The following is an 11,631-nucleotide window of genomic DNA, read 5'->3' as shown; positions in this document are numbered from 1 at the left end:
CCAGTCAGTGTCAAATCCCAGGATTGAGCACATGATCCGACATTTTCAGGCTGTTGTCCAGGACATTATTGCATTAGACAACATAAAGACATGTTTTATTATAATACATGATTAATGCAATTTACCCCTCACCTCATAAGAGTCACGAAGCTCTGGTATTGTTCTCCATGGAAGCAGATTTGCCATTGCATCAGTTATTTTCCGGGAATGAAATTTTGGTTTAGGTCCCAACATGGATAAGGCAAGACCATCCGAAGGTAACCTGAGATATATTCCATTATTGTTTCTGCTTATTTAATGAAAGAACTGTTATGTATGGTTTTAAAATGCTTACATATTTTTGAAATCCACTGCCTCTGGTATGTCAGGGTAAACCATACATCAGATGCATCAAAAAAAGTAGTCACACTCCTCACACCCATTTCAAAATCCACATAAGAGAGTTTAATCAATTGAAGCGCCATTTAATGTGTGTATTACTAACCTTGTAAGATGTAAGTATTACTAACCTTTATACTCTACTACTTTGCCCCATCGAATTAAACAAATGACCATCCCACCAACAAATTCTTTAGATATCTCTTTCACTTGGTTGGCCCATTTTCCCCAAAGAGTACAATTGAGGTAGTTATTCTTGTATCCGAATTTCAAACAAATTTACATTATAATGTGATGTAGAGCTTTACGTAATTGAAGTAATATGTCTATAGTAGAAAATAATGAATTGACTTACTCAACATCTCGTAATTGGAAATCAATATTTTTCCTTGGGGTTCCATTGACATCGATAAGCTCTATGTCTCTCACGTTCACCAACTGTCCAATAACATCTATATTTACAAAATCGAATATTACCTTTTTAAATAATCAAATAAAATCAATCATAATAGCTAAGAAAACAATATGGAAAGTTCACTTACCGACCAGATAATTTAGATCTAAGGTACTCTGGTTGATTTTGTTAAAGTTAACCAAATCAAGCCAAATATTATTGGACATAGGATCTGAAGGAGAAACCTCTGTTGTATACAAAAACTTAATTTTGTAAGGATTGGTTGTTGACCGATATTGTCCAGTGACCTTAGTGACTGAAAATTCCTCAATGACTTTCCAATCCCCTTTTGTGAGATGTTTCCTAAATTTTGAAACATCCTCTTTCTTCACTGTTGCTTGAATCTTGTTACCCTATAGTAAGAAGTTTGAAATATATAAGCTTTTCTCATAATATTGCATACTATTCTCAAACAATCACGTGATCGTAATACATAATTAGAATCCTGCTGAAACACAATACTTACATCTTCATCCGAGAAAACCATTTCAAATGACATACCAACATCCTTGGAATAATGTGTCCAAGTATGCAGTATTTTAGCTTTGATACACCATGAATTCTTGTAGGGTTTGAGATTTTTTAGCATGGTAAACTGAGAAAGTATTGTCATTTTTCTGTTTCTTAAGTTCTCTGAAATGTATTCTAGCCAAAGTAGATTAGTATAACTTATATACAAAGGCTGGAAGATTCTCAACCCGATTTTTTTTCTTTATTATTTTCAGGATACGATATCGGAGATTAAGGTTAATCTTGTTAATTAGCAAGATTTTATTCCTTTTTATGATACTGAGTATATTTTTATCGCCTTTAATTAATTGTTTATGGTTGTGGTTTATTGATAAAATCTGTGGATATTAAATTTGTAATATTTAGTTTAAAGATCTTTGGAAAGAATATGATATAGGAGTTAAATCTTCCGTAAATAGAGTTTGAAATAACTTCACGAATTTATTTGTTACCGAAGATCAATATATCAATTATCGACTATCATGATCAAATATTATATTTTTATTTTTATATTTAGGTGTAACCGTTTGTACCTAGATTTAATTTGTTACCGAAAGCATATTTTCTCCACGATATATAGTTAATGTATATCCTATATATAACCTATTTGTATGCATTTGTAACCATTTATTAAAAATATAAAGTCTACAAAAACTAAGTCGTGTACTTCCCTTTTCTTAAAAGGGGGATAATATATATATATATATGTCCTTTTAGAATGTATATCTATATTTTAGCTAATTTAACAGAATTAAAACTTCATTTAAACAATTAATTATTGGAGTAATCGAAACATTTTTGGTGCGGATCAGTGAGAACATATGTATAAACATATATGAAATTGTAGAGTTTTAAATTTAAAATCACACTGTCTATATTTCCCATATGATATATTTCTCCCTTCTAATACATCACTCAAGCCCAAAATTCGATTTTCTAACCGCAAATATGATTCTAATGCATGCATATATATATATATATATATATATATATATATATATATATATATATATATATATAAATCACAACATTCATTATATTTGAACGCTTTTGAGTGTGTGATGTTTTTGTAGGAAAATGTGGTCAATAATACAAAAAAAAAAATAAGAAGAAAGAGAGTAGGAAAAAAAAAAGGTACTGGTTTACTTACAAAAGAGTGCAGCTACCAAGTGTTTGACGTCAATTTCAACTTTCAACTAACAATACCTTTCTCATATGGTCTTCTTCGATGAAGTTAGGTAGGCTGCGTCTGTCAAGGCCCATTAGCCCAACTATACTCATATACACTTTAGTAAATTAACAAATTGTTTAGGTGAAACAAAGAAATATTTAATTATTATAATTTAACCTTTTTCATTTCATTTATTTAATTTTTGGATGCAATACAAAAAAAAACTAAATATGACTCAAATTGTTGAAGAGATTCCAAATTTATTAAGACCATCTTAGTGGGGAATACTCTTTGGGGTACTCTCATAATTGGGCCCCCAAATCCCAATTTAAAACCCATTTCCCAAGTAAAAAATGAGAGTATAGTTGCTTTGGGAATGAATTGAGCAACCACCCGAGTAACGCGACGTGGCGTATACCCATTGGTAGATGCATAAATATATATATATTTTTTTCCTCCATTTCTTCTTTCATTCTTCGGGACTCTCTCTCTCTTCTCTCTCGTTCGAAACAGCGATGGAAGAGGCGATTCGTCAGAAAATCTGGTAATTCAATCGATTCACATCGAATCCGTTGTATTTTCAGACTAAATATGGTTCTCGGCTAACAAATCGGCGAGATAAGGTTCGTCTTCTCATCTATTTATTTGGTGAAAGAGAGCTTTGCTTTAGGGATTTTCGGATTTGGGATTCAATTATTGTGATGTGTAGTTTGTAATTGTGATTGCTCTGTTTTATAGTTGTAGTTATATATCACAAGGAGAGATTTTTTTTTAATATATTATAGAAGTGATGAACTAAGCCTAAATCTCAAATCTTTAATCTCACTTGACCATAGAATCAATCATTCATTCTTTGATTTTTGTCACAGGTGTGTGTGTGTGTGAGTTTCGTAAGAGAGGTCAGAAGCAATGATTGGGTTATTCAAGGTAAAGGAAAAGCGAAGAGAGCAAGCTCAAAATGCTAATAGAGGTGGTGCTTCTTAAGGTTCTTGATACCAAGAGAGACGAATCTGGAAGAGCTATTGTTGGCTTAGATATTGAATGGAGACATAGTTTTAGAAAAGGTACGCTTCTTTTACGTTTTGTGTCGTGTTTGAGTTCGTAGACAACCTAATTACTTCTCTCGGTTGCTGCTATTAGTTCATCTGTTGTTTGCAGTTTAATGAGTATGAAATGTGGTGCAATCAGATGCATCTATGGTGCATTTTAATTATCTCTACGGATGCATATGTTGTCTTTTCCTATTTCCTCTTCTTAAATATCTATGATACGTTCTCTTTTCTTTAGATTAGAAAGAGCTTATGGTTGTTGGTCTCCTTGTTAAATGTTGAGAAGAGAGTGTAGATGTCTCACTTGTGCAGTTTTGTGTTGTCTCAAATCTCGTTGCTGCAAGCTTTTCATATGCTACCTTGTTCTACTACTTTGTAATGATAGCTGTTTGATAATTTCTTGTGAAGTTGTAAACTTTTTATCTTTTGGTCCTCCATTAAAATTAAAACTCATTCTCTATGTGGAGTTTGCTCTATTTTTCCCGGTTTGTGTTTTGGAGAGTGTATCCTAACTCAAACCAAACCATGCATTAATCTTTTGGTTGACAATTCAATAGATTATTTTACTTCGAAAACTCAACCACGGATGCTTCAACTCATCTCAATTAAGTGGGACATAAACTCTTTGATGTTTGCTCATATATCCATTATCCTGAAAGAAGTTCTCATGATCTGACTAATGATATTTTGTGATAATATGACTTGTTCAGGTGTTCTCCCTGGGAAGGTTGCAACTGTCCAGATATGTGTTGATAATAATCATTGTGATGTTATTCGAAACCTTGGGATTCATTACATTATAGATACTTATTTTATTTATGCACATTGTCCATTATGGTATCCCACAAAGTCTCCAACATCTTATTTACAAATGCAACCAGAAAAATCTATCAAGCATATGGAGGGATGATTTTGTATAAATAATAGAAATAATTTATAAAATTTTATAAAATATGTTTACTATTCTGAATTTTGTAAAATATGTTTAATATTCCAAAGTTTGTAAAATATGTTTAATATTTCAAAGTTTTATGTAATATGAAAAAATTAATAATTGTTTTGTCATATTAGATTATTAAAGTTTGATAATTAATAAACACAAATTAAAAAGTTATTATTTAAATGATTGAGCAACTTTCTTTGGGTTCTCTAAGGGCATCATTAATCGGATAACTTTTTTTTGTGTTCTTAGATTAAATATATAGTGAAAATAATGTTAGATCAGTTGTTAAGATCATAGGTAAAAAAAATGGGAGAACTAATTATAGTGTTCTTAGAATAAAGATATAGTGAAATAATATTCATAAACATTTTACAAATTATAAAAACTTATAAAATAACATTTAAATTGCTTACTTATATAAAAGCAATTGTATACTTATAAATTAATATAATATTCTTAAACATATTACAATTATAAAAACTTATAAATTAACATTTAAATTACTTCCTTATATAAATGAAATATTTTTTTTTTCCAAAAAATCTCGTCCAATCACATGAAGCCACGTCAAATAAGAACTGGGCTTAGATCAGTTCTACATCAAGAACTAAAAAAAGTGTTCTAAGCTACTATTCATTATTTTTATAATTTTTTTGGGCTAAGAACACCCTTGGTGTTCACCCATTAATGATGACCTAATGATTTGCTAAAATTCTATTATGATTGTTTTAATTAATTTAGTATTAATTATATAATTAATTAATATGTGAGTAATTTAGAAGGGTTGCTCTGATAATGATGCTTTTAAGGTGCTTTTTTTTTTCCACTTTTCACTCAACTACTATACAACTTTCGTTGATAGAATTTAAACAAAAAGCAAATTTTAACAAGTATTTTAATTATTGGTTGAAACATGTTTTGTTTATGTAAATTTTTAGATATAACCACAAAAAAAGATAGATTTGAAATGTGTAATAAGAAAATATCTTTGTGCTATTCACCCCGATTTTTGGGCGCCGAGGCGTTAGTTTGCTTTGTTCTGCCTCCACAAGAAAAGTATTTGTCATTTCATTATTCAAAACCACGTGTCACATCATGATCATGGACATGACCGTCCATTTGATCGCAGCCGCCCAATGTTAAAATATCTAAAGATTGTGTGGATAATATCTTGCTTTGTTGCTATGTTCCGGAACGTTCCTGAGACAAGATATTTTTGGAGACCTCGAAAACTTCTAGAACTTGTCTTTTGTAAGAATCTTGTTACATATAACCGCCATTGGAACTCAACTCCTGTTTTTATATAAACCCCCCAAACAAAAGCTTACAACTAATAATATGTCATCTCGTGAATATGCGTTGATCAGATTACATATATAGAGAATATACGTAAGTAACCAATGGAAGGTGGCATTAAGCAAACGTCGTCGTATTACGAGATTCTTGGCGTTGCCGTTGATTCTTCGGCGGAGCAGATACGGCGGGCGTATCATAAGCTTGCTAAGAAATGGCATCCTGATCGGTGGACTAATGATCCTTTTGGAGCTGGGGAAGCTAAACGAAGGTTCCAGCAGATTCAAGAAGCTTATTCAGGTAAAGATCTGTTCAGACGTTGTTTTGAGTTTTTTTTTTTTGTTGTTGTCCCAGTGACTGACATTGTTTTCTTGGGATGTTTTAGTGTTGTCGGATCAGAGGAAACGAAGTCTTTATGATGCTGGACTCTATGATTCTGGAGAAGATGAGGTATGGTTATACTTCAATTGAGATATTCGTAAATTGTTTTGTTCATTACAAAAAACTGATTTGTTTTGTGTTTTTTCTCTAAAGGGATACTTTGATTTTGTTCAAGAGATGGTTTCACTCATGGCTCAAACTAGAAGAGAGGTACATCTCAACTTTAGCACCTGATTTGGAGATCTTTCACTGTTTCTTCTCACACACGTTAACGGTGTAATAATGTTGGCGTGCAGGAAAAGCAATACAGCTTGGAAGAGCTACAGACTATGGTCGATGACATGATCTATGAGTTCCAATCAGAACCATTGTTCCAGAACCAATCAGTGGAAATGAATTTCGACCTAAACCAACCGGTTGACTGGCATCCACAGATGTCTCTACCGGTTTCAAGCTTTGACTTCTATCCACAGAGCAGCTACTAAACTAGATCGATTTGGGGAAGCAGTAATAAGAATCTCTCATATTTTGGTTTAGATTTCTTGGAGACTCCGACCCGTGCTAATGAAGGATCACTGTCCCGGGTTTTTTCAGCTGATGGTGGCTTCAAAATATCAACTACTCTTCTGTGACTTCTGGTACACGAAATAGAATCTGTTCTAGGGTTTTCACGTTTTGTTGTTTGGAAATTTTGCTAGGTTCAAGAAGCATTGGTTTGTAATTGCGTTTTTCTAATGCTTCTGTACTCTAGTAAAAACATCTTTTCATGTACCGAAACAATATCATTTGCAAAAAGAAAAATCTTTACAAAAAAGAAAAAAGAGGAAGAAGCAAGTTAAGCAATGGCGAACATATAGAGCCCAATTATCGTTTTCACTTTTCAGTTTAACCTTAAATTGGGTCCAAGTCTTTACTCCGGCCCATTGAGTCGGTCAATGTACTGTATATCCCTTTTCCAGTTTTATTCCAGTTTTAGAATATACATATAATTTTCTTAACATTAAATAAGACCGTAATAAAGCATAGTCGGTGGCCGTATTTATTATAATGATTAGTCAACGTATTCATTTATTTCAATTGCATGTGCAATGGTTAACCAAAAGAAACAAGTTATGGGATATAGGGATAGAGACGCTCTGTTATTAGCCTTCCCCAAATTATTATCCCCTTAAATTAACAACGTGAGTCCAATGGTTTGAATCCTAAACTAGAAGACTTCTCTTGTATTTGTTATTAGATTAAGATCTGTGTTAGAGCACGGATTAAAATTCATTTATATGATTATTTTAAAAAGTTTTTTAGGATAAAATATTATGCAATAAAATTATATGCTAAATATGATGGCTTGAAATAAGACACTTATTTTGTAAGTTTTATATTGTGAATGATTCTAGATAAGTACCCGTGATATAACTTAACACTGGTTAAATTCTATTTTATACAAAATTTTGTATATTTTCTATTTTAAAATAAAATTTTAATATGTTGTATTAGTTTATGTATGTGAAGTTATTTCAACAATATAAATTCTACATCATGACTTGAATGTCATTATAATACATAATTTTGTAAAAGAAATTAATATGGTAAGTTAGATGATATCAAATGATTCTTTAGAATATTCTCTTTGAGATTTTTTGAAATAAATTAAAGTTGTATCTACTATTTAATTTGTAACTATTTAATCTATTCATAAATCTATAACCTATTTGTAACCAATTTATTAAAATTATATAGTCTACAAAACAATGCTGTGTATTTTCGTTTTATTATATAGGAGATTTTAGAGTTTTTTTTCTTTTTTCCTAAGAAAGGAAATTCTCGTTGAGAATGTAAATATTTAGGATTACAATCACAGATTCTAAACCTATATAGGATTGACTCCGAAAGCAAAAAAAAGAGAAAAAAAAAAGAGACAATTAGTCTATCGGCTCTACGTGAGCCGTGAAACAAAGTGATGCATGATTTTCTTAGAGTTTTACAAAAACAACAACAAAATGTAGTCCCTTGGGTTGAATTGAATTCTAATTAAACCTACAATACTTATATGGTTCTTTTACGATTTTTCTTTTTTTGGGAAATCATAGTGACCTTAAAGATGACTAGGTATACTAATTTACTGCTTTCGACCAAATTCCAAGTTATAATATTAATCGCAGACTTCGCCTGCTTTTCATGATTTTGTTAGAAAAGGCGGTCCAATTCACGCTTTAGCAACGATGTTTCCAGTGGTGGTGTGACACCACACAGTGATGCATATTATACGCTTTAAATTTTATAAACCAGATTACTACCAATCTGCGATCAATCATTGTGTTATCAAACGTTCATATTATTGGTAGCAAATAATTGGAAAAACTTTTAAGTGTATATTTTATTTTTGAGTGGACGACGGTGGATTAAAAGGCTAATAATTCCACTGTTAAGTAATTTAAGTATTATTTCGAGCAATACGATCATGCATATGTTATATATGGTCTCCATATGGGACCCCTTAATCCAAGCTCCAACTCACATGTAAAAAAGCCTACTTCACCAATTGAATGTATTCTTCTTATTCTTCTCTTTTTATTAATTCTTGCATGTTGTAAAGTATATATATATATATTTTGTATAATTATCAAGACAGAAATATATAGACTTGAAGAAGTATATCAGTCCCATGCACACCCTCTTACCAAACCACCTCACCAAATTTTCAACTCTTTTTTAAAAACGTCTAACTAGAGAATCTTCTCAAACCTTTCTTTTTATTCGATTCTCCGGGACAAGGAAAAAGAAAACATATAACAACTCTCATCATGCCGGAGAAAACTCACCGTTCAAAGGCTCTCGTGGTCACTATCTTCACGGCGATGGCGTTTCTCACGTTTCCTATGATCGTAAACGCCTCAGATCATTCTTCAACCAATAGAAAACTCGAAGAGGATCCTATTAAATGCACACCTTGTCTCCAAAACATTCCTCCTCCCTCACCTCCACCACCATCACCTCCACCGCCGTCCCCGGCTTGTCCTCCTCCGCCACGTCCACCTTCGCCGCCGAAGAAGTCTTACTGCCCGCCACCTCCGTCTACCTACATATACATGACGGGTCCACCCGGTGAGTTGTATCCCGTTGATCAGCAGTTTGGAGCGGCTGCTGGTAAAAGCTTCACGGTGGTTAAGATCTCGGGACTGATCGCATTTGGAGTTATGAGTTTCTTGATGAAGATGAACTAACGATGTTTTGTTGTTCAGATAAGCTCTTAATTTAACTATTATCCATGAAATTATCGACTGTGCATTAATTTACCATTTAAGTTAGGATAAATTGTGTTTCATCAAATTTCGTTGTACCAAAATTTATAATGAAACATGATTATACTATAATGTGAGTAAATTAAATTTATTTTTAATGTTCCCAGAAGTATCAATTATGGGCGATGATTTTTGAAAGAAAAATAAACAATATTCTTTAAATAAAAGTTACTGCTTCAACAATTAAAAAGAGACATTTATATAAAATTCTGGCTACGAAGAAAGTAAAAGTTAATTAAGTCAGGAATTTAAGATGAAGAAATTGTAAAAAAAAAACATATTTAAATTTGATAAAGAACAAGAAAAAAAGTCAAAACCATAGATTTTCTTTGATCAACGTCCCAACTAGGTCATTGAAATAAGAGAGAGGTTTATCAGGTTACACCTATGAAAACTACCTTTCACCAAAACGTAGGTCGAAAGAACCGACCTTAGACGTGAAATGTGTAATTTGATCTCCTTAACCACATGCACAATTGTTCTTTGTTTTTTTATTTTTTTATTTTTATTTTTTTTACCGTTCTTCATTATTAATTTTGGCAATCTGAAAAAAGTTCTTTATATCTTGCGGTAAACAAAAACCATAACACAACCACCACAACAAGCAAGAACAACATTACAAAATACAACCAATCAAGCAAACAAAGGATTTTCAGACTTAGATAAGTCATGGTCATGCACTCACCTCTTTTGCAGGAAGATTCTCACTCAACCACGACGAATCCAACACTTAGAAACCTTCTCCTTTGTTTCTAACACAAGATCTTCACTCCACAGTAACAGATCTCTCAAGAACAGCCAAGGATCTCACAAATCTCTCTCAAAAACGTTTTTTCCTTCTTCTCTCTGTTTCTCTGTCAAACAAGGTTAAAAGGACGAAATAAGTTGAGTTCCCCTTTTAAACTCGAATTTAGGGCTTCCCCTAAACCAACCACGCAAACCGGACGATTAAAATCGAACCCATCAAACCGTCTGCAAACGATGTCGATCGACATCCTAACCAAAATTCCAGAAATTGGTTCGCGGGCATTACAGAAATTTGTGTAAAATTGACACTTGTCATGAGTTAGTAACTTTTGAAATTGACACTTGTCACGATCTGGTGAGTTAGTAACTTTGAAATTGACATGTGTCACGATCTTGTAAGTTAGTAACTTTTGAAACCATATTTTATATAATAAGATATACAGATGAACGACCAAAACAAACAATCCCAATAAGGTATAGTGTTTTTCGAGAGACAACATTATTATTATTTTAAGCAAAAGTTTAAGATTAACCAACAATATAGAGAAATGAAATGGAACATTAATTAATCCCAATTAACTTGATCCGTTATTCTTCATCTCCAGAGAAGCCAAGTTGAATCTAGGTGGTCTAGAAAGAGTTGAGCAGGAGGATATGGAAGTCCCTCAGGAGGAGCATCATACAAGTCTTCAAACTCATATCTTCGGAGATGTTGGGTTGATTCATCGAAATAAAGCAAAGAGGTTGAACGTGAATCCTTCACGAAAGACACTTGAGAGAAAACAAGAACGCTTTTTCCAACGGTTCCTTTAAAGTTAAATCTGGTCTTTCCAACAATGTCTTTCCAATCAGGAATCACCAAGCGTTCGCTTGACCATCCTCCCGTTGCTTTCCTAACGTACAGCAGCAATTCTCCATTGTTGTAGTCAACCATGCGAGATAAATTAAGCGATGTTCTTTTTGTATTTCACCAGGCTCCATCCTCCACCGAAAACGTGTCAATTTAACACGTGTCGCTATCGCATAAGTTGCTAACTTTGAAAACGAAAGGTTATATAATAACATAATATTAAATACGCTATATCCAAAAAATATCAAACTTAAATATACGAAATATATTTTTTATTTATATAATAATTATTTTAGTAATGTTGTTCAAATTTCGGAACACACAAATGCAATATTTATTATAAGAGAGAATCTCGGAGTTTGATATATATATAATGCTTTACATCTAAATACACAAGATGAAATTTCAGCTCCACACGTTACAAACTTACTATACCTATTGTCTAATTAGAATAGAGATTATTGATGCATGAAAATTAAAGTGACATATATTTACTATCACTGTGTACACGTTTTTGTAGTTTCACTACACAACTTCTTGATTTTTTCACCCTTTT

The 11,631-nt window shown here is 32.3% G+C and overlaps 2 protein-coding genes across 2 annotated transcripts; both read left to right on the top strand.

Moving 5' to 3' along the window:
• On the top strand, window positions 5,795-7,043 carry LOC104750944 (chaperone protein DnaJ). The gene is made up of 4 exons (XM_010472803.2): window positions 5,795-6,098; window positions 6,184-6,248; window positions 6,333-6,389; window positions 6,476-7,043. The coding sequence occupies exons 1-4, from the start codon at window positions 5,906-5,908 to the stop codon at window positions 6,662-6,664; spliced, it is 504 nt and encodes a 167-aa protein (XP_010471105.1). The 5' UTR covers window positions 5,795-5,905; the 3' UTR covers window positions 6,665-7,043.
• On the top strand, window positions 8,730-9,544 carry LOC104750943 (sulfated surface glycoprotein 185-like). The gene has a single exon (XM_010472802.2). It carries the CDS (start codon window positions 8,981-8,983, stop codon window positions 9,398-9,400), a length of 420 nt encoding a protein of 139 aa, XP_010471104.1. The 5' UTR covers window positions 8,730-8,980; the 3' UTR covers window positions 9,401-9,544.

This window comes from Camelina sativa, chromosome 16, assembly GCF_000633955.1.
Source record: "Camelina sativa cultivar DH55 chromosome 16, Cs, whole genome shotgun sequence".
Taxonomy (NCBI): Eukaryota; Viridiplantae; Streptophyta; class Magnoliopsida; order Brassicales; family Brassicaceae; genus Camelina; species Camelina sativa.
This window is presented reverse-complemented; position numbering and strand designations above follow the sequence as displayed.

What these genes read in the sequence shown, in the direction of transcription:
- LOC104750944 (XM_010472803.2), top strand. Translation starts at nt 5,906, where the DNA reads ATGGAAGGTGGCATTAAGCAAACGTCGTCGTATTACGAGATTCTTGGC. An exon ending in GATTCAAGAAGCTTATTCAG is followed by an intron (nt 6,099 to 6,183) that starts GTAAAGATCTGT and finishes GGGATGTTTTAG; the next exon opens with TGTTGTCGGATCAGAGGAAA. An exon ending in ATGATTCTGGAGAAGATGAG is followed by an intron (nt 6,249 to 6,332) that starts GTATGGTTATAC and finishes TTTTCTCTAAAG; the next exon opens with GGATACTTTGATTTTGTTCA.
- LOC104750943 (XM_010472802.2), top strand. Translation starts at nt 8,981, where the DNA reads ATGCCGGAGAAAACTCACCGTTCAAAGGCTCTCGTGGTCACTATCTTC.